Source organism: Anopheles nili, chromosome X (genome assembly GCF_943737925.1).
Source record: "Anopheles nili chromosome X, idAnoNiliSN_F5_01, whole genome shotgun sequence".
Classification (NCBI taxonomy): domain Eukaryota; kingdom Metazoa; phylum Arthropoda; class Insecta; order Diptera; family Culicidae; genus Anopheles; species Anopheles nili.
In genome coordinates this window covers 5,471,847-5,494,145 of record NC_071293.1, presented here as the reverse complement: position 1 = coordinate 5,494,145, position 22,299 = coordinate 5,471,847, and the positions used below count along the sequence as shown (strand labels likewise).

General features: G+C 46.4%; 4 protein-coding genes and 1 long non-coding RNA gene across 6 annotated transcripts; 1 reads left to right on the top strand and 4 right to left on the bottom strand.

The window, feature by feature from the left end:
- Positions 1–752: 752 nt before the first annotated feature.
- Positions 753–2,295, bottom strand: LOC128728662 (zinc carboxypeptidase-like). Its single transcript, XM_053822296.1, has 2 exons — positions 2,068–2,295; positions 753–2,007 (listed from the first exon to the last, which is right to left on the bottom strand). The coding sequence occupies exons 1-2, from the start codon at positions 2,072–2,074 to the stop codon at positions 782–784; spliced, it is 1,233 nt and encodes a 410-aa protein (XP_053678271.1). The 5' UTR covers positions 2,075–2,295; the 3' UTR covers positions 753–781.
- A 381-nt stretch (positions 2,296–2,676) lies between these two features.
- Positions 2,677–4,145, bottom strand: LOC128728528 (zinc carboxypeptidase-like). The gene is made up of 2 exons (XM_053822155.1): positions 3,861–4,145; positions 2,677–3,798 (listed from the first exon to the last, which is right to left on the bottom strand). Exons 1-2 carry the CDS (start codon positions 4,143–4,145, stop codon positions 2,785–2,787), a joined length of 1,299 nt encoding a protein of 432 aa, XP_053678130.1. The 3' UTR covers positions 2,677–2,784.
- Positions 4,146–4,447: 302 nt separating this feature from the next.
- LOC128728422 (facilitated trehalose transporter Tret1) lies at positions 4,448–13,648 on the bottom strand. 2 transcript variants are annotated; one of them, XM_053822047.1, is made up of 3 exons: positions 13,509–13,648; positions 5,737–6,354; positions 4,448–5,661 (listed from the first exon to the last, which is right to left on the bottom strand). In XM_053822047.1, the coding sequence occupies exons 2-3, from the start codon at positions 6,340–6,342 to the stop codon at positions 4,810–4,812; spliced, it is 1,458 nt and encodes a 485-aa protein (XP_053678022.1). In that variant the 5' UTR covers positions 6,343–6,354; positions 13,509–13,648; the 3' UTR covers positions 4,448–4,809. The 2 variants fall into 2 exon arrangements, with proteins under 2 accessions (XP_053678022.1, XP_053678021.1); XM_053822046.1 differs by lacking the exon at positions 13,509–13,648 and adding an exon at positions 6,409–6,504.
- A 765-nt stretch (positions 13,649–14,413) lies between these two features.
- On the bottom strand, positions 14,414–15,564 carry LOC128729220 (uncharacterized). The gene is made up of 3 exons (XR_008411057.1): positions 15,476–15,564; positions 15,159–15,243; positions 14,414–14,573 (listed from the first exon to the last, which is right to left on the bottom strand). It is a non-coding gene; the product is annotated as an uncharacterized LOC128729220 (long non-coding RNA).
- Positions 15,565–18,566: 3,002 nt separating this feature from the next.
- On the top strand, positions 18,567–22,269 carry LOC128728527 (protein cramped). The gene is made up of 5 exons (XM_053822154.1): positions 18,567–20,352; positions 20,431–21,176; positions 21,240–21,341; positions 21,413–22,066; positions 22,145–22,269. The coding sequence occupies exons 1-5, from the start codon at positions 18,567–18,569 to the stop codon at positions 22,235–22,237; spliced, it is 3,381 nt and encodes a 1,126-aa protein (XP_053678129.1). The 3' UTR covers positions 22,238–22,269.
- Positions 22,270–22,299: the final 30 nt, after the last annotated feature.

Sequence of the window (22,299 nt, the reverse complement as noted above, 5' to 3'; positions counted from 1 at the left end):
TGCTTTCATAACCTTTGCACCTTTCATAACCTAATTGAAAATCATCATCTTTTTGCAATCCTATTTCCGTCAATGAGCATTCGCTTCTCTGGTTAATAATTCTACACATAAGCGATTTTTTTTTCTCGTCTCCCAATCGACACAAAAGAGGAAATGTTTGATATGGAGCTGGAATTCAATTACAATGTTTTGCTTATGCTCGAAGCAATTATTATCCTTTTGTGTGCTTTTGTACGTGCTTCGATTGACAACGTTGCAGCGAATACGTCTTTATGCACCCCCACTGAAGCCAGACAACACCAAGAAACAGTAAAACGCTCGTGATAGCGCACCCACTGTGACCTTTTATGCAGCTCTGGAACGCATAATGTTTCATAATTGAAACACCGTTGCAAGATGGCCACGAGGGAGAGAGAGAGAGACAGGAGAAAGGGTCAGTTGATTTGCATAAATTATGCGGTAAAGGTGAAGGAGAGAAACGGTTCACACTGCATTATGGATTGCCGGACAGTTTTCATTGCAGGGCAATTTATCTTGCCACTCGTACCCGGTGCACTTACCACACGGTACAGCTTCTCTTCCATGCTCGCTGGTAAGTTATTCATAATCGTTAATTGAAATACACCAAACCACTTGGACGAGCCGGAGCCGGTCACACTTTCCGACTGTCAAACTCGATCGAAGATTGATCGATGGTGTAAATTTAGCCGTACGCAGTTTGCGAAGTCGGGTTGTTGCGAATTTCACGCGGATATTTTTATTTCCCTGCCGTATTTTTACCCTAATCATAGTAACCGAAGCGAGCAGACTCGTGCACGATCGCGACGAACGCAGCGAGCGTTTCCCGACCCACGGGTATGATCTGTTCCGCCGGTAGAATGAACATATCGGTCGAATCCGGAGGTCCACGCAGCTCGAACGTCAGCGACACCGGAATGCCACCGGGTTGGTACGCCCAATCGATCGAACCCCCGCTCGATGGGTAGATGGTTTCGTACTTGCTGCCACCCTGGAAGGCCGTCCCGTTGACAGCCGTTAGCGCCGCGATCGCTCGATCGGTGATCGTACGGAGATGGTCGTAATTGGGCACACGCTCATCCGTGTGGCCGTACGGGAACATTAGCAGCTGGGAGTACGAATGGAGCGCGATGTAGGTGCGGATGCGAGCTTCACCCTTGTACCGGCGGATGAACGCAGCCAAGGCGGTCGATTCCGGTTCGGAAAAGGCGGAACTGCCCGCAAAATCATAGCTACACGGATCGTCGCTAGAACCGGTGCCGCCCCAGTTACTGTCAAAGTTGCGGTTTAAGTCGACGCCGCGGCACAACCCGTACGGTTTACGGTTCTTGCGCCAGAGCCGGTCCCCGGTAAAGGTGAACCGGTAGCCATCCGGGTTGACGATTGGGAACACGAACCAATCGTACTCGGTGGCGAGCTGTACGATCGTGGGGTCAGTGGAGGTGATCAGCTCGTTCAGGATGAATGTGGCCGTTGCGGGTGAGATCCACTCGCGCGCGTGTATGCCTCCTTCGACAAAGATCGCTTTATTATCAGGACGGCGAGACAATTTCACGCCTCTAATGGGACGTCCTTCATGGCTGTTTCCCAGCTCTACCAGTGTCACGAACGAATGCTGCTCGGCAAGCCACTCCATCCACCGGTAGATCGTTTCCAGATGGTGATAGTGCTCCCAGTCTAGTTCTGCGGGTGGTGTCGTTACCGGTTTCACCGTAGTCGCCTCTTTGTCGATCAGTTGTTGCAGATTGTACTCCAGGACGCGACCCTCGACCGAGTAGAGCGTGAGCAGGTCCTCGAAATCAGCGACTTTACTCGCCGATACCATGATCGTCAGCTGTTGACCGGGCTGGCGGGCGTGACCGTAAAACGTACAGCTGTCACTTTTGGCCTCCAGCTGCTGGAACACCTGCACGTGTTCGTCGGTCGCCAGTACCACGCGGTACAGCCGGTAGTTGTCATACCGCGCAGCGGCCACATTTGCCGGAACACCTTGAACCGGTAGCAAAGCAGTTAACGTAAGCACCACGAAGGCAATGGAAGCTATTTTACCGGACATCTTGCAGGCAACTGACGGTCCGAATCCAGCCAGGAATCCAACGGCAAACCAAATCAATCGTCCCGTTTATCAATTTTGGGTTTCAATCTCCCGCCGTACAGTGCCACGCGGCGGTGAACTGCGTTATCTTGCTGACCTGAATATACCATTGAATATGACAACGAATGAGATGACTATTAATAAGCTACCTTTACAATGAATGCTGTGTCACGTTATCTAGTTGATAGTGGGTAAATTTTAAACACATATTCCAACCATAGCCCTGTAGAGTCCTGATTAGTCAGTAATAATTAAACTAACTTATTTAAAGAAACTGATTTTTAACCGAAATTCTACCGTACGAAAACACTTTTGATAAGAGCGAAAAATTATTGTTTTGATTAATTGTTCTAAATCGTCCTTCTGTTGTCAGGTGAGTGCTAAAACCCATTTTCGAGCAGTATTTTATATTTTTTTAGATGATATCGAAAAGCAGCCGTTTTAAACCTAACTTTGCTTTTTATTATCCTTAACTTCGCGTAAACTCAGCTAGAGATACCGCGGATGATGAATTGCTACCTAAATAAACAGCCGTCAATCAAAGATAACGCTAATCTTTTCTTTTACTGTCTGTATATTTTTAACAAAAGATGCGCTTATCTAACGCATGCAAAACATTCCTTTTAATTTACGGCCATGGAATTGAAACAAAATATCTCAGTCAAGCGTGCCTACAGCTCTTTCCTATCCGCATTGCGAGAATAATACCCTAAACGAGTCGCCTCGCCTAGCATTGCGACGAAGGCAGCGAGTAATTCCTCCGCAGTCGGGATTATTTCCTTGGCAGGAAGTACAAACATGTTCGTGCTGTCCGGTGGTCCGCGAAGCTCGAACGTAAATGCCACCGGCACACCAAGGGCGCTATATACCCAATCCACACTGTCTCCAGAGGATGGGTAAATGGTTTCGATCATCGATCCAGAAACGTACTTCACACCATGCGTTCTCTCTATCGCTTCTGAACCCTTACGGCCAATTTCCACCAGGTCGTCGTAGTTGGGCACCTGATCCTTCGTGTAACCGTATGGAAACATTATTAACTGCGAGAAAGAGTGAACCGAGAAGTACGTTACGATTCGTTCCGTTTGAACGTGATCGCGAAGGTAACCCGCCAGCGCCTGCGTTTCCGGTTCGCTAGCTTCGCTTCCGCCGGCAAAATCATATCGACACGGATCGGAACTTGCACCGGGTCCATTCCAATCGCTCGCGAAATTTCGGTTCAAGTCAACACCCCGGCATATCCCATACGGTCGCGTGTTTTTGCGCCACAACCGGTCCCCTTCGAATGTGTAATGGTACCCATCCGGATTCACCACCGGGAAAAGGATCCAATTGAAGCTATCCGCTAAGTTGCGCACATCTGGCCGGTTCGAGGTGAGAAGTTCATTAAGCAGGAACGTGCAGCTAGCCGGCGAAATCCACTCACGAGCGTGAATGCCACATTCGACGAAAATTGCACTATTTTTCGCGTTCTTTCCCAGTTTTACGCCGTATAGGGGCCGTTGTTCGTAGCTGGCGTTCAGCTGAATGAGCTCCAAATAAGGATATCGAGATACCTGCAGCTCCAACCAAGCATTAATCGTGTCCAAGTGATGATAGTGCTTCCAGTCAAACTCTTCCGGTGGGGTTTGTTTCGGTTTAATCGTGGCCTGTTCGTTATCGATCAGCTCCTGCATATTATACAGCTGCAAAGATGGAATAAATTATATTAAAAATCGTATAACCAAGCCAACTGGCAGATACGTACCAGAACCGTTCCCTGTAGTTCGTACCGCGCTAGCAGCTCCGTTAATTCCGCGATTTTGTTCGGTGCCACCATGATCGTAAGATTTTGATTGGGCTGCCTCGCGTGGCCCATAAATGAGTAGCTATCGCTCAGCTCCTCGAGCTGCTGCAACATTTCCACCTGAGCCTGCGTTTTTATTAGCACCCGATACAAACGGAAGTAGTCGTAGCGGGCTACATTTTCGCTTAAACTTTGACCTGATATGCTAGCAATTAACGTTAGAAGTGCTGCACCAGCGAGAATCATATTGCATGTTCCCATTTTGAGCCAAAGGGGCTAACTTTATTATATTGCACAACCTGCACCGTTGACAGCTGGTCTGAAACTCTCTGACAAGACCACCGGCTTGGTTTGGTTGGGTTATGTGGCCTACTAAAACAACGCTGGTGTACAGATAACGTGCCGAACCGTTGATACTATGATTCTACTTAATTCCTCCGTTTATCACACTGCTCCTCTGTATACATGCCGAGTATGGTAGACTTAAATAACTCATTATTCTCACAGTTAAGCAATTATTTAAATTTATAGTTTAAATTTTATTATTGTATTACAATTATTAATTATATTTTTATTTTTCTAGATCGTTCGAAGCTACACATTAAAACAAAGCCTGTCCGTTGATTTTAAAACACAAAAAGAAGCTACAAATATGAGTTCTTCTTCGATCAGTCGTTACCGATTCCTTCAGTACGATGATTTTCTTTTCAAGCTGGTTACGGTACTATTTCATGTACCGGATCATGCAAGCCCGCAACCTTTTATGTAAAGTGTCCTGTAGCTTGTGACCTTAACACATCTAGGACGCCACTTGTCGGTACTACACGAAATGTGTCTAATAGAAGGCTAAAATCTTAGCATAATATAAACAACATACAACATTCTATGCACGACTGCTCGTAAATGCAGCCTATGCCACCTGCGGATCCCTTCCGTCACTTCTAGCCTCATCGTTGCCCTGATCGGCGGTGCTCTCCTTCTCACCCGAAAGCAATCGCTGGATATCGTTCAGCGACTTGCCCTTCGTCTCTGGCACAACCAGAAACACAAACACGGTACCAAGCAGCGAGATGCCAGAGAAGAGCCAGAACACGCCCGCCTCGCCCATGCCGTCCTTCAAATTGGTGAAGATTTTCGTTACCAAAAAGGCGAGCAGCCAATTGAACACGCCCGCAATTGGGCTAGCGAACGCTTTCACGTTGTTCGCGAATAGCTCGCCGACCATTAGCCACGGCACGGGTCCGTAGCCGATGGAGAACATGGCAATGAACAGACAGACGGCCAACACCGCCAGCCAGCTGAGGTCGTCCACCTTCGACGGGTCGTCCTGTTTTAGCTGGAAGTATACGGCCAGCATAATCGTCGATACGGCCATCATAAAATCGGAAATCAGCAGTAGAATCCGGCGGCCAACCTTGTCGACCACAGCGGAGGCGACGAGCGTTGCTACGACCTGAATACCACCGACGATGATCGACGCCGAGCTCATCTCCTCACCACCATTCGCGCTAGCAAAGATATCCGTATTGTAGAAGATGACCGCGTTAATGCCGGAAAGTTGCTGGAAGAACATTAGCCCGAGCGAGATAATCAGCGCACGGATTGTCGCCTTCTGGCGGAATGCTTCCAGCATTGGAATCGCTTCAGCCTTTACTTTCGCGTCCGCTTGCTTCAAATCCTCAATCTCTGCGTTCTCATCATACTGGGCGCCTCGGAGCCATTTCAGCGAGCTGGATGCTTCGCTATATCGCCCTTTCTCAACCTAAGGAATATGTAAGCATTCATTATTAGATATTCAGGATAATCTAGGGACGAGAGATTTGAAACTATTACGTACGAAATAATACGGGCTTTCAGGCATGAAGAAAAAGATGGCTCCGAAGACTAGTGGAATGATACCGCAAATGATGCTCAGCATCTGCACGTCAACTCCAGCGCCCACGGCGTATACGAACAGAATGCCTACAGTTACCATAAGCTGGAAGAACGTCCCGAGCGTGCCACGGATGGATGGTTGCGCGATTTCGGCCGTATACGTCGGAGCGGCCACACAAAACGCTCCACCACCAACACCGAGGAAGAAACGTCCGACCATCATCATGCCCACGTTCTCGGCGAAGATGATCAGCAACCAACCTAAAACTAACGGCAGCACCATGGCCAACATTGACCACTTACGACCGATCATCTTCATCATGTACCCGATCGGGAAGCACATCAAAGCGGCACCGAGGTTGGAGATGGAACCAACCCACGAGAACTCCTCGTTCGATATCGGGAACCCATACTCGTGCTGTACGGTCAGGGGTTTGTCTGTGGGTGCGGTCCAACCCAGGAAGGTACCCGCCGCCAGCGCACCACCCGATGCGGCCAAACCTGCGATGAATTGTGGTAGCTTGCGGCCTGACTCACCGGCCACATTGTTGACCACGAACTTCGACATTGCGTCGCGCGCCTGTAAGTATTAAGAAAAGCGAAAGTGGTGAGATATTTGGAAACATTTTAACACAAACTTTTGTACATCTTCACCGGAACCATAATCCGCACGATTTGCGGGCAAAGCCGGCGTAATCAGCGGAGTTGTTTCATCCCCGTTCGACGTCATGGTTACTTATGCTGGGAATAGTCTCACAAAAATGTACTTCAAAAATGTACTTAATTGGTATACGGCGCACATTGATTATTAAACGCGTAATCATTCTTTACTAATTAAAAATGTGTGTGGTTCTTTGATAAATCCACAAAATATAAACAACAGTAATGATGTGTTTGTTTACATTTTGCCAATTTAACTGACAGTACTGAATTTTGTACGAGTGGGACGGCGACACAGGGTGACTCATGCATTTTTGCTCATCCTTGAATATTTTTCAATATCGAGTGAGGAAATCAGTGCGCAAGTCGAGTACAAAACTGATTAACTTCGACAATTTCAACCATGTGGGCATTAACGACGTGAGCAATGTTACCCATTAAAGCTTAATTACAAAGCAATTTAATACCATTACAAGAGAGGATAATTTGACGATAATGGGGTGAATTATCCAAAAAATAATAAATAGCTTCACACTTCTAACACGGCGGTATTCTTCCTAACATCTGCGCAGTAGAAAAAACATTCATGTCGAGAAAAATTCAAAAAAAACCACCCGCCTCACAAATGACCACAAATGCCGCTGGGATTCATTTCAGGCCATACGGACAACTTTAAACTAAATGCAACAAAGTGCAGCATGTTTAACAACTTTGCTGCCGTGCACAGTTTTCCGCTTAAACGAACGCATCCAAGATTGGAAGCCGTGGACATGATATAGATACAATGTTATGCAACTAAAAAACGTGTGATGGATGTTTTTGATGGCTGTCGTTGCAACGAAGTATTTTAGCAATCATAGCAACCCTTTTGCTAAGAGATGGTGACAAAAACAGCCTACTGCGTCTCCATCAACTTATCATACATGGCAGAGATTTGATGGCGCACTTCTACCATATGTCCGTGTTATTGGCATAATTATCGAGCTTTAATGTGGTAACTGGCAGCATAAAATATATGACTCAGAAGATTCGACCTTTCACGCCTAACACAAAAAACAACCCGCCGAACGCCATTTTAAACAAACGACAATAAAACGTTTTCCCGCGCACGGTCTGTTAGCGTGTGTAGGGTAAAATCTCTCAAATCAATTGTTATTTTTTGCCATTGAAACGACATTGTCGATGACGTCGTTACATCTTCATTTGGGACGTTGTCTATGAAAATGTTCGTTAGGAATTATTATGTCATAATACTTGCTTCTAGCTTTACTGTTGGTGATATCAGTAAGCTGTACATCTTTCCATATCTACATGAATACTTTAGGTTGTCCCCGGATCAGGTTTAAGAAGATTTAAGACGCACCATTTAACAAATATAGGCAAGGTATTTCTGATGCAATCGCATTGAATTCGTTTCTAGCATTAACTCTTGGGCTGGGACATTTTGTACTTGTTTAGAAATGCCAAACCTCCCTTATCAATAAATCTCTTCTTAAAGCATTCATTCATACAGTGGGTTCAACAGGGCATTTTCACCATTTTCTTATCACGTAAAATGTCCCAAACACGGTGCCTTTTCCACGGATGTTTTCCCAGCCCCCATCCGACCGGAAAATCACCTACTCGCCCCTTTTCCAACCCTTTAAGGGCGTGGAAATCCAGCAACGCTTTCTGCACCCTCCCAACTGCACACGCAGAAGTGCAACAATTGTCCGCCCCCAAGGACAGCCCTAGCGTTCCCTCAAAGTCTATGCCACATGCGGACATTCCACGCTTGAATTGCCACTTTCGAACCGGTCCGGCAGATATCAGCGCTCGATACGAGGGCCCACCCTAAACGCGCCCACCCAACTAGGGGGTGGAGTGAAAAAAATGCACTTTTCCCTGCAACAACCCTTCGAGCGAGATATTGCAGCTTTACTGCATCGTACAATAACGGTTTGTTGGAGGTACTCATACAGAAAGGTTGACTCGAGGAACGACTCATTCGGTGACGCATCCTGACCGGATGTCCTTTCTACAACTCACCCGCTTTAGCACCGTCTGCACCATTATAAGACCCGTCTCGGTTGGGTTTTCGGTTGATCGGATGCCACCAACGGCAAGATTTCACAGCAAACTTTTCGGAAACACATCCACCGGAAGCACACACGTCAAATCGTAACGATCACTTGCGGTTCGGAAAAAGGGACCCCCAAAAACGTGGCTCAAACGCGTGTCACACGCTACTGCACAGTATCGAGATGCGTCCAGCACGTCGAACATCCACCGTACAACTGAAAGACGCCTCGATTCGGCCACGCGAGTCGGCGCGAAAATGCTCACCACGATCGCCATTCCGGATCGGCACGCTCAGGGAAACCCCAGCCCCCCGGTTTGGAAGGGTGGAGTGGCACGCAAGCGAGAGGCACTTTTCCACCCTACAAGGGTGTGGGGGCTTTATTGACATCCACATTGCAGCTCGTACACAAAAGGCACGAGCCGCCAGATGAGCCCTTTTCGCGATCGCGTACTCGCTGATGTTGGGTTACGCTTCATTTATATTTTTTTATCGCTTCAGTACAACATTGTGTTTGTACTTTGCCGATTGGTGAGCCTGTGTGCTCGATTTTTTTTTTACAATAAAATGCCAAACATTTGCGAGACACCCTCGGGTGGAAGGCAACAGCAAAACTATCGTGGTGCGTATTTTTTGGAATTTGAAAAATAAAAACTCTTCCGCAAATACGCTATCGAACGCGTTGTTTGCGTTTGGTTTCCCGTTTGAAGCTTCAACTACATTTAGGAGCATAAACAACTGGGCGTCTGTGTTGTAACATTCCTTTTTTCATTCGTCATTTAATACGACTTGAAGTATATTAAAAACCCTGCATTGTTGTGTGAGATGTTTTCGTTTCGTGGGAGTTATGTTCTCTATTTATTTTTGGATTAATAATTGTATTTGTTTTAATTTTTCCAAGAAGAATAGAATTATCATAACCAAATATATAAAACAGCGCCTTACCGGAAGTCGATCCACTCGATCAAACCCCACAACCACCTTCAACCGGACGTCCTCGGTTTTCGGAGCTCCCACCACGCCACGAAAAAAAAGACCTGCTCAACATGCGTTCTGCGTGGCGATTTTTCCGACCACCAACCAACCCCCAGGGGCGCATCGGCCATTGCCAAGGTCACGCGGACGTTTCGGTTTCTTGGCTTTCTTGGCTTTGATTCCGTTTCGCACCCAACCACGCGGTAGAATGCAGCTGCTGAAGGTCATCAAGCAGCAGAAGCAGCAACAGTAACAGCTTCCAGCAGCCAACCTTCTCCGAGCTGCATATTGCAAAAGTTACCCGCAAACCGTACGCACAACGGTCACAAAATGTCAGCGAAGCTCGAACGGGTGCTTATCGTGCATTTAAATGGGTGGCAATAAATCGGCCATGGATGTATGCGCTTCCGGTGTTCAAGTGGTTTTGCTTCCTATTTAACGCACGAGGCACGAGGCTGGGCTGGAAGAAGCCGTTTTAATTGAATCCAAGAGGCCGGAACGAACCGGCAAATGTGCGCACGTTTTAGGGGGCATAGCACGTGGAACGAAATGGTTACCATCGAGGGTGCTTTGGCGTCATAATTTACTTCCGATTTGAGTGCCAAGGTTAGCGCCACCAGTGCTCAGGCTGGGAAGCGTTTTCAATCGATCGTATTACCACTTGAAGCCCATTCCAAAGCCATAAAGCTAGATAGGATAGGAATTCTACCACTAGATAGCGGTGTTGGACGATGAATCAAAAGGAAGATAAACAGGGGGTAGAAAACAATTGCAAGATGTTGAAGTACGATCGGTGAACCTTGGAGAATAAATACGAGTTTAATCCCGCTTTAGACAACTGTGGTAATTAATTTCTACGAATCCTCAGGACGTAAAGACTTACCAACCTTCCACGGGTGACTCTCCAGAGCTTCTCGGGAAATCAGTTATCGACCTTCAATACACTTCATCAAGAGGATGATAGAAGAAGGCACAAAGAAGAGACGTACACGGGTGTGTGGGTGTTACTAATTCGCACCATTTCGCCAAAAACCGCGGGAAGATAGCGCACAGCGGGGCAATCAATTAAAACGTGACATCACGCGTGCCGTAATCATTCACGCTCTTACACCGAGGCACCGAGGCTGGTGGCGACAATCTGGCCCTTCATTATTATCATTACTATTATTTAGTTCCGTTCCGCCCTATTGTTGACATTACGATCACCGGCTGGCGTCTCGTTTGTTCGTTGTACTCGGCTATCATCACCCACTAATCCCTATTCCTCGCTGTCAGACGTTAGTCAGATTCCGCTACTTACATCCGGCACACGGACACATTCCCAAGATGGCCCGGTTGGCACGCGAGGAAAAGGCCAAATGAATCAGGTAAACTTATCGGCACTGTGGAGCTGTCAACCTGATCGTTGTATTCCATCCAGACCTGCTAGTGTCACCTGAGACCTGCTTGGGTAGGTCTCCTTTTATCTCCACAATCTCGTTAGCTCTATACGACCCGGGGACCTCATCGGGGTCCAAGAAACCCTTGGTCCAATCTTGGCCCCCCCGCAGGAGTATGGCGCAATAGGGTTGTTTTCTTTCAATCGAGGTGATACTACTTATCAAGGTTATCAGCGGAGTACGATCCGAAACAAATCCTGACCAACTCACGCTTTATCACCCGCGAGTCGATACCCAACCCGGGCCTCGTGGCTCGCCGGCTTATTGAAGTGGTTCATTGTTTTCTTTTTGAGATATCGGTTCCGCCCCCTAGCCTACTCACGCCTCCCCTTTTAGGGGACGTGTAATCAACTTGTAAAGATTACCGAAAGGATGTGGGATTTAGATACGCGCCCATTTATATATCAGGGTGTAGTGCGCTATACTTACCTTTTATAGTGCTGTGCGCCCTAACATGAAGTGCTGCTTTCTTTATGAGATGGGGATGTTTTTTTTCCCCTTTTTTTAATCAATTTCACCTTTTATCATTGCATTGTATTACGTGCAGAGGAGAAGCCTTAAGAGCAATGTAACGATCTTCACTCCCTGTGGAACGTCTTCGTGGGGGCTAAAATTACCCAATCGAAAATACCCATCGACGTGTAGCGATGGGGATGAAGTAAGAGATAATGTCGATGTTAAAATGCCCATTGTTTGACTATACTTCTCCTGCTTACAACCTTCTTATATCATCCCTGCACCCTGAAGGTGACATTCCCGAGGATGTTCGTTAACGAAATCGAGAGGAAACAGACCCAGGGGTATGTTAACCTTAATTGCCCACGTGTTAGCAATGTCCAGCTTTAGAATCGCTAATGTTGAATGCCAATGAGGTGTTCTGTCGCGTTACAAAATCGACGCTTTTCCACCTCAACACCTTGTGTGTGTGTGTGGGGGGGTATGGAGCGATTTGAACGGACGTTGATGGAACGGTGACGACTGGAACGGTTGGTGATGGTCACGCCGCTGACGACGATAACGGTGCAACGATAACGGTTCGTGCAAGTAGTTCCCCCTTGTAGGGCGTTTTTGGTGAGATCGCGATACTGCAACCAAGTGCCTCAGAGAGACCAGGTTCTTGACGAGGTCACCTGCTAAAGCAGAAGGTCCACCAGAGGTGGCTATGCTCTATACAACCTGTCGGTGTGGGATATTCCACCACGTTCTACTACTGCAACTGTGGCCCAAGTGACACTTCTTTGCAAGGTGCCTCAAACGTTACAACCGCAGTTTGGCCGTTTCGAAACCGCACATTAACGGCGATCCTCTCGCACGCGAAAAACCCCTGCGGTTTGCATTTTTAAACCCCGTGGGTCATGGCGGGGAATCCCGAATGGACTCGGCCAAAAAAAACCCCAGCACGGGAGTGGAATTTCAGCAACATTAAACTGGAAACTGGTGATTTTTAGCGGTGCTACAGTCGGCTTTGCGTAGAAGGTAACCAGGTCCACGCGAGTGTGGCATATCATTAAATGGCACCGGTACCATCTAGGGAGATCCCCGCAAGGGGAAAGAAAATGCAAGAAAACGAGGACACGATTGAAGGGATGCACCTAAAAAAGCCCTTTTTTTGCGACAATCGGTATGGATTGCCGGGAGACCTACAAGACGGCTTCTTCTCCCGTGAAGACGCTAGACCGTCTTGGTTCAACGACATCCTCAGAAGCGATCGTACGATCGCTAATTGGCCCTCACTGCCTGAGGGGTGTTTCGACGACCATCAGGTGGAACCAAACACGTCAAGGACAAATGAAAGTTGCTCGACAGGAGGCTCGTCCCCGTGAGAGCGTTGAACTGTGCGTAGAACCTCCAGGCGTGCCAGACGAACCGCAAGAACATCTCTCCCCGGTGTGCCCTTCAAGGAGCACGAGGAAGAGGAGGTTTTCTTCACCATCTTGGATTTAATCTGCGTGCCCTTGAACGCCTTACAGCACGACCTTTTGCTCGGGTGTGTGGAGTTACACCAAACTGCAACCGGTTCCCAGTCCCAACACGTTACATGCGCTGGAGTACGTGAGGCATCGTTAAAAGTGCGATTTTCTGGAGTTTCCTATCCGCCGTTGCCTCGTGGTGGCGTTCTCTCATTCATTCGCAACCATGGGTTGTCGTAAATGTCGGTAAAAAGTGACACGCGCGCCGCACCGTTTGGAATAAATTAAAATAAATAACCAACCACCCTTACTGGGCTATATCTGAGGTGCCCGACGCTTTTACGCTTGTTCCGGTGGAATGGACGAAAGTGTCCGTCTCGGCACGTATAAGCCAGTACAGCCAGTACAGCTTCCCGCAAGCTCTCGTGGGGGTTTTATTCAGAACATTTACAACCCTAATGAAGGTCGGCACGGTTTCGCGTAACTTCCTGGAGTGCCTTCAAGTTACATCGTTAAGATTCGTCGCAGTATAACGCTTTAGTTAACTCGCAAAGGTAAAATGGAGTACCTTGAAGAGACCCTCTAAGAATATCGCACTCTACATATACTTCTGGCTCAGAATATTTAGTACCACCTATTGGTCACTTTGATGAACAGAAAGCAGCACGTCCTCTACTTGTAATTCAATTACCTTAACCTCGAATCCTCTCGCGAATATTTATCGTAGTGCACGTCCGAAACACCCACACACGCGGTCTTTGGAAGATAAGGATCCTCTCCACGTGTTGCACTGACAGGAACCGATCGAGTTTGAGTAACACAAGCTCAGTAGTAACCACCCACATGCACAGGGCAGAAACGCAGCATTCTCACGTACCGCAACTCGAGTGGCCGTGTTGATCGAGGAGACATCCAGAAGGCACTGTAAACCAACCGCAACGGTCGCGTCCGTTTTACTACGCCTGCAGAACCACGGCTAGCGAGATTATCAGCAATGCCCACGTCCCGGACAACCTACTCCTACACCATGGTAAACCCCTGAACGCGGGACCATTCCGAAGGGGGCCGCGTCCGAACAGCGGCTTCCCTCATTCGCAACCCGGTCTGTTATCGGTGATAGGCTTCCATTCGTATCGATACCTCGATGCCTATAATTGAGTCTTATCAATGGGTTATTGAAGGTACGCTTCGGTGTCTTCTTCGGTGCGTATTGGCTCGCATCACTCGCCCTGTCGGCAAGGACAGGATTACATGTGCGGAGTGGAGGACCAGTACAATAATGTTTTGAAACATAAAAGTATCAAAGAGGGTATCTTTACGCCCGGCTATCGCGGCACCATCGTTTGGGAATGCTGTGAAATTTATATATGAGCTGTAAATAATATCGGACAGTATTAGCGGGACAAGCGATAGACGTACGCCCTCGATGAGGGTGAAAGCGTTAGCTCACCCTTGTTTTACGAATTGCACCTATAGGGCGTTCTTTTTAGGAGCGCGTGGAAAATATTCTCCAGCAAGCAAAGCTAAAACGGATGGCAGAGGAATGCATTCGGATGACTTCATCAACGAAAACTGAACAACTATTTTTTGTAAAGCTGTTTTTTTCGCATTTAATAATCGGTTTCAATACAGTATAGAATTTACAGATATGAATATGTTGATATCAGCAGTATTCTTCGCTCCATTGGTGATCGAGCTGGTGTTGAAATCAAGCCTTCAGATTACTCACTGCGGTAGCTCCTTCAACATTTTATTTCTATGAGCAAGTAAAGAAATAGGAAACAGTTTTAATTAACGTTTACAAACAAGTGCCAATCTGAAAGACATTCAACAGTTTAGTTGGGCATGTGGGATCATATGGGATTGACTGATCATTGTAGGAGATAAGTATATGTAACTAATATCATTCAATTATCTCTCATATTTGCGCAGTGTTTTGTAATCATATCCCGTTTGAAGGCAACAATTAACAGCTTTTTTCATACGGGGGCTTTACGTGCCTTGTTCCATCTGAAGGATCGGTAACGCCGGAGTCGTTGAATGTAACATTTGCAGCATACAATCCTTTGTAGAACAATTCGTTTGGTTTCTTCAATTCATATGAGCTAGTGGAGGAAAAGAATGCCGGTTTAATCATAGATTATTAACATGTGCTAATCTAAAAGACATGTTTAGCTGGACGTGGAATGGGATCATATAGGTTTGACTGATCATTGTAGGAGATAAGCATATGTAATTAATATCATTCAATTATCTCTCATATTTGCGCAGTGTTTTGTAATCATATCCCGTTTGAAAGCAACAATTAACAGCTTTTTTTTCATACCGGGGCTTTACGCACCTTGTTCCTTCTGAAGGATCGTAATATTTGCAGCATTCAACACTTTGTACAACAATTCCTTTGGTTTTATTTCAATTCATGTGAGCTAGTGGAAGAAAAGAATGATGGTGTAATCATAGATTATTAACATGTGCCAATCTAAAAGACATGTTTAGCTGGGCGTTGTATAGGATCATATAGGTTTGTCTGATCATTGTAGGAGATAAGCATACGTAATTAATATCATTCAATTATCTCTCATATTTGCGCATTGTTTTGTAATCATGCCCCGTTTGTACGCGACAATGAACAGACTTTTATATGATGGCTATAGTTACCTGCGCCTTAGCTTAGCAACTCCTTCAGCAAGCCAGAATGTTCCAAATGGTAATTATGGCGATAGGCAGTGGTAATTGAAGACAAATCTAAATGCAATACATAAATTCCATTAATATATAATTTAATAATACTGCAATATCTCCAGTTCAATAAATTTCGTTTCGTTTAACAACGCAGCCAAGGATAATTCCAAGATTTAGCGCTAACAACAAATATTGGTTGATTGGTTAAATAAATACCTGATAGTGTCCCATGTTTGAATGTGCTAAGGATAAAACCAGTTAACTATTGAGATACTCTGCATTTTCAGCAAACACCAAACATAGAACGGCCATAAAACGTGCCGCAGTTTATTTCAAAGCGTCTGTTTGAATATTGATAGAAACATCGGGTTGAGCACGGTAGAAAAGAACGTGTTATCCTTTTATTGTTCATTCTTTGGAAATGACATCTCACACAATGACAAGTTGTAACCAATTTTTATAGCCATGGATTATTATTAACTAAACTACTTTTTCATTTTCATCTATAAAATATAAGTAAAAGAGAGTGTAAAATGTTGAAAACGGTTATTATTCTAAACTAATCTCCACATTTAGTTTTAGCTTTCCCTGATGATTCTGATAGAATTGTTTCTTATTTTCCCACCTTTTTTGTTTTATTTATTTGCGATCACAAAGAATGTTTAACACTAATAATATTTTTTTTGGATAAACGATCCTAAATCCTTATTTTATTCAGAGTCTTTATACAATTATACAATATTCTATATTTTTGTATTTAACGACAAAATTAACTGTGCATAATAAAATGCGCCTGTGGCAGAAGAATTTATGTCATATTTGAATAAAATTTATCGATTATCTGTCAAATACGATGTCAAATTTAAACTTAAGCAGTTGCAAAAGCAAAAGAACCAAAGAGCAAATTCTACCGGAAGTAATGTTTAAATATTTTGTATCTTTAATTCAAGATATATTTCACAAGGATATGCAGTGAGTTAAATAGCGTCCACATTTATTGATGCATGTGATATTTAAAGCTGCGTACTTGGTTTCTTCATGTGCTGTTTCAATATAACGAATTTACATGAGTGGACTAAACCCATAGAACTTGCATTTATATTTCATGGCATAATAATTTTTATTTAGGTGCTATTCTTAAATTCAGATAAATAGAATATATATTAAAATGTTTATTATTTACTACGTTTAATTTGGTATTGCCAATAACTGTTTATTATGACGTTTTATTTGTCAACACTCTACGAGCGGCAGAACAAGAACGGTTCGTTTCCGATGTAAGCGCTAACGAAAGCCACCCAAATTCAAAGGCATCTCTCTAATAATCAGAGGTTTTTGTGCGTAATTTATTTGACTCCCTAGTGTGTTCGTTTATGTTTCTAAACAAAGCCATCGTTACGCGCCTTGCAGTGGCAGCAAACGCCTATTAAGGTAATCAAAACAGATAGAAAGTTTAAGTTGGTTGATGTAAACAATTTTCTTCGAACAAATTACGATGTGAATTCTCCGCCATTTTTATGTGAAAAGTGTAATGTAATAAGGTTAATGCGTGGTGGTACATAATGTATAAAATCTTATCAAGGAATCCCCACATAGCCGGTTTGGTGGTATTTTATTCCCTGGTCTATCTATTAAAAATATTGCCAAACCCTCAAATTAGTCGCGATAATCCACTGCCATCAGTGAATCAATGCGTCGTCAATCAACACACAATTCGCCGTATGGCACGCAGGCAGTAAAGCTGCAGGATGCTATCGAGATTGAAGTCCAACCGATGCAGCATGATTTTGTATGAAATTTGGCCAATTTCTGTAGCATAATCTAGTCCAACCACTTTAGACAAATATCTTTATAGTTCGTTTGAAAAATACTGAAAATAGACGCCTCGATGGGTCGTGCCAAAATGGTCACATATATTCAATGCTTCATCTCGCGTCACTCTGTCTCGAAATCCCAAAGCTTGATTGCCAACATTTATTACGATCAACTTATTAGGATAACCAAACAATCAAACGATGCCCTCAAATGATCAGTAATATTGTGGATTTTTGTAATTCTTTCTGTTACTGATTGTACTTGACGACACCAACATCCAATAGCTCTCTAACAGCATTAGGTGGTGAGCAATAAACACTGTAAAAATGATATTATTCCACAGCATGGTTGCTTTAGGAGAGAACATTTCCAGTCAGCGCTCGAACTCTTTTTTAATTGTTTATTATTGTCTTGAAATGTAATAATTTTTACTGGTAAGTATATATTAGTCCAAAGCATTTTTCATTCATTACAATTACTTAGCTCTAAGTATGAATATGCACCCTGCGAGCATTGCCTTTGATTGATGTGCTTAATTAAGAAGGGCTAGGTCAACAGGTGGCAAGATATGATTTGAATATATCCTAAAGATGTAACAGATATTTACTCTTATTTTTCTTTCGCTGCAACATTTGAGTATTGGATGATTTGTCAAAGTTCGTAGAATTAAATTTTCAATTACTGTCTTAAGCTTTCACACCATCTTTTGGTTTTCGAGCAATTACGGGTAGTCCAATTGGATATGAGAATTCTAACACTTAACTCTACTGTCGGTACTAGAACCAAGATATGTGAATATCACCACGATTGAAATTTTTATATATTTTCATCATTTATATTTTTGTCTATTTTCATGTCGAATATTTGATGAGCTTTCACTTCATAGAATTATAGTCACTCTTGTCCGAAGTTTCTATCGTTTATTCTAGATCAAAGATCAAGAGTATATGGATGATCATTCTATACATTTATTACACATTTTCTTCTTAAAAAGATATCGGAGCTAATTTGTTTGTTCAAAAGACCTTTGAATAATCATTCTCTATGATATTTATTTCATTATAGTCGTACTTTCGTCAACTTGCATACGTATGGCGAATCTTGACTCATCACATCACCGATCGATTATGATCATCCAAAACTGTAGCAAGAAAAAAGAAGCAATACTGTAGCCACCCGATTTGGCTTATCCTGATCCCCGACTTCAATTGTGCGGCCGATCCTTACCATGTTTAAAAATTAGCCTCTGATAATGTACGCTTCCGGAAACAGTAATTTTTTTGCGGAAATAAACAACTTCCAGCAAGAGCTGCGGTTTACTGCACCGGTGGAAAACGGCTCCTCGGTCGAGCAACATGATACGGCCAACGCAAACGTGTCCTCCGAGCTCCCAAACCAGCTATCCTTCCGCTTTCCATCAGCATCACAGGATGAACCGCTTGCGAAAAAAGCAACCCCATCCGAGCTGCCGGAGGTTTATTTCTGCCCATCCGAGGCCACGATGACCGGACCGTTGGTTGCGGAACCGGCCACCGCCGAGCTGTCCGGCAAGCTGCTCGATGGCTCCGGTAAACCATTGGATGGCTCCGGAAAGCAGGCACCGGGTGGGAAGCAGCGCAAAGGAAACGTCCGCGAACCGTCAGTCCCACCGGAGGAGATACTCGGTTCCGTGACCACGTTCTACCCGGCTGGCAATCTCGAGTGTGGCCAAACGGTTCGGACGAGTGCGCGCGTAAAGCACAAGATGCGCATGGACTCGATCCACAGCAGAACGCAGCGATTGCAGGAGCGCAAGGAGCAAACCAAAGCGGTCGGGGCGTCGCTCGCAAAAACTCCCAACCAACCGAAGCAGATGCGCGTGGAGTGGAGCAACCATGACAAGAACCTCTTCTTCGAGGCGCTGTACGAGTACGGGAAGGACTTCGAGGCCATCCTGAACTACCTGAACACGAAGAAGCGGCGAAAGGATAACGGCGAGCAGCAGGTGTTTAAGGCGAAGGACGTGCGCAACCTGTACTACCAGTTCAACCAGAAGGTAGTGAAGTACGTACACTTTTCGGACGAGGTGAAGAAGGAAGCGCAAGAGCTGTACGCGCTGATCAACTACGGTGAGATGCGCCGCAAGCTGCCGTTTCAGAACAAGAAGTACTTCCACAAGCTGAAGGATCTCGTCTACAAGGGTTTCACGGTCGTGCGCGAAAAGGGCAAAAACATCCGCATCAAGACGCCCTCGTGCCGGGCGCTGCGTAAGCTCAACCAGCTGGAGGAATGGCAGGAAGAGATCAAGCTCCCACCCCGGGTGGATGTGTTCCTGCGGCCATCGACGGTCGAGGCATGGAGCCGTGTACAGTCACTCGCACAAAATCCACGCGTGCGCGTGACCGTCACCATCCAAAAGCGGCTCTCCGTGTTGCTGCAGCTGTTCCAGCAGAAATGGCGCTCGCAGGATATACGCCTGCTGGACCGGTTGGAGCAGATGAGACGGATGTCGGCAAGCGTGTCGTCGAAGCTGACACGCCAGCGCATTCAGCACGAGATCGAGCTTTATTCGCAGTTGGAAGACAGCTCGACATCCTGCCTGTTGCGGTTCGCGCCCGCCCAGAACGTCATCATCCATCGGCCGATGATCAGTTTGACTGATTTCCAGAGCAACACGAGCATTTGTCTGAACTCGTACGAGCAGCGGATCGGTGTGAAGGTACCGGGGGAGGCACTGTGCGCGGCGGAAAAGCTGGCTGCGTGTAAGGAGCGAATGACCGCGAGTGCTCGTAGACAGCGCACTGATAGTGGGTCGGAAAAGGTCAGCTCGGAATGCAAGAAAGCGAAGCTCGAGGAGAGTGCCAAGCAGGCGCAGGAAGAGAAACCGTTTGAGGTGCTGCACACCCGGAACGGTGCGTTTCAGGGGCTGTTTAAATCGCCAAATGCATCCAACGAATCGATGGAGCTGAAGGAGATGGATTGCTTCGAGCCGGATCTTGAGTACCGGAACCATACGAATGGTTCCGTTCCGCTGGAGAGCGACGCGCTCGATGCGCTAAAGTGTTACGGATCGAACGATTCGACGAAGACAATCCGGCCGGATCCGTCAACGTCACAAACGCCTGGGTTGGAACCGTCGACACGCCAGAGCGACAACTCCAGCGATGGGTTCGTGCTCATCGATGGGGAGCTTTTTGCAGCTTCCAAGTACCATCCGGATACGGCGGAAAGCTCGGCGGGTGAGGAACCGGCGAAGGGTGCGGGCAACCCCGGGATGACCCCTGTGGTTGCCAGCACCACCACCGGTACCGGTGCCACCAATCCGGTCGAAACAAAACCGGTAAAGAAGAAAAAGTGCCATCGGCGGAAGGCGGATGGGAACAAATCATCCTCCACGCTGCCATCGATTAACCACTTCCGGCCGCTCATCTCGGATGAAGAGATGCAGCGGATTCGCGAGGGGTGGACAATACCGAGCGTGGGCGATCTCACCGTCGGGGATCTGTACATCATGTTCGGTGCGGAGTTGAAGGTTGAGCTGGAGTACGATTGGGTGCGTAGGGTACCGGTACCGACTCCGTCGAGCGCTCCGCAGGATGCCAAAACGGCCACGAACGTCTCGCCGAAGGATAACGAGCATCCACCTGCCGGTGGGGTGTGTGAGAACGGGTCCGGTGCGAGCAACACATCCGCAAAGCTCGAACCAGAGGTTAAACCGGAAGAGGAAGCCGTAGGTGGCGTGAAGGACGAACCGAAGGAGCCTCCGCGGACTGGAAACGATAGTGTGAGCGGGCGTTTAAAGCAACTCCTGTTTTTGGTTAACCTCGGAAACAGGGACCCTAAAAAACGGAGCGCATTCGGTGCCGCTGATCGTAAACCAAAGGTTTGTATGTTTGATTCTTGTTGCTTGCAGCGTTTATAACGCCCACTTCACTTCACTCCGCAGCGGACGGATAATGATGGCGGCTGTATGTCTTCCCACGACGACTGTCTGCCGTTTAAACACCCGTTGTTGGCGGGACGCAACAATCACCTCATACCAGAACCTGTAAGTATCCTGTTTGTCTTCTCCAAAGGACGTTCAGTACAGCTTTTTTTTCTCCTCCCTTCGCTTTACAGCACATTAATCCTCGCTACCGGCAATCTCGTTGGTGGCGTACACGGGTAAATCGACTACAAACGATGCAATCCATGATTCCCAACGTGCACCGGATGCCTCCAACAGCGACGGTTACGTCCTCTACGGCTGCGATAAACGCCGGTGCTTCCACCTCACTCGCAACAACGCACAAACCAAGCACGGTGGTGAGTGCGCCTGAAAAAGACACGGTGGTCAGTGTGCCTGAAAAAGACACCACCATTGCCAGTGTCCAACCACCACCACAACCACAACAACCCGCACCATTGGTTCTCGATACAGTGGAGGCCACAAAGCCGGTACACTACGTGGAGGAGAACGCCAGCGATGCGAGTGTCAGCAAACACCACACCAATCCAACGTCTTCCAATATGCCATCGCTGACGGTGGACGAACCTGCCGTTGACGTGCTGCCGAATGATTTGAGTTCCCTCAGCCTGTTCGATCTGTCGCTGCCATCAACCTCGAGCGCCATGATGGCGGACATTTTCTCCGGCCCCAATCTGGAAGATGACTTCTTTCCGGACATTCTTGAGCAACCGATAATGAATCTGAACGACCTGTCGCTTTCGCAGCTGTTCAACAGCACAACAGGAGAACAGGAGCAACCGAACCTACCAGTACCCGATCTGGATGTGAGTCCGTGGGCCGGAGTTTCTCACTGCGACAGATGGTAGCAGTTTTAACCCTTTTCTCTCTTGTTTTATCCGCAGGTGGACATGTCGGTTATGAACGAAAACTCCGTCGATTATATCGCACGCTTCCAGGACATTGCGGCGGAGTTTCGGGCTGAGCAGAATCCCTAGAATTGCTGTGGTGGGGCCACCAACACGCGGACAAGTACTACGGCGTCTTCGCACGGTGCAAA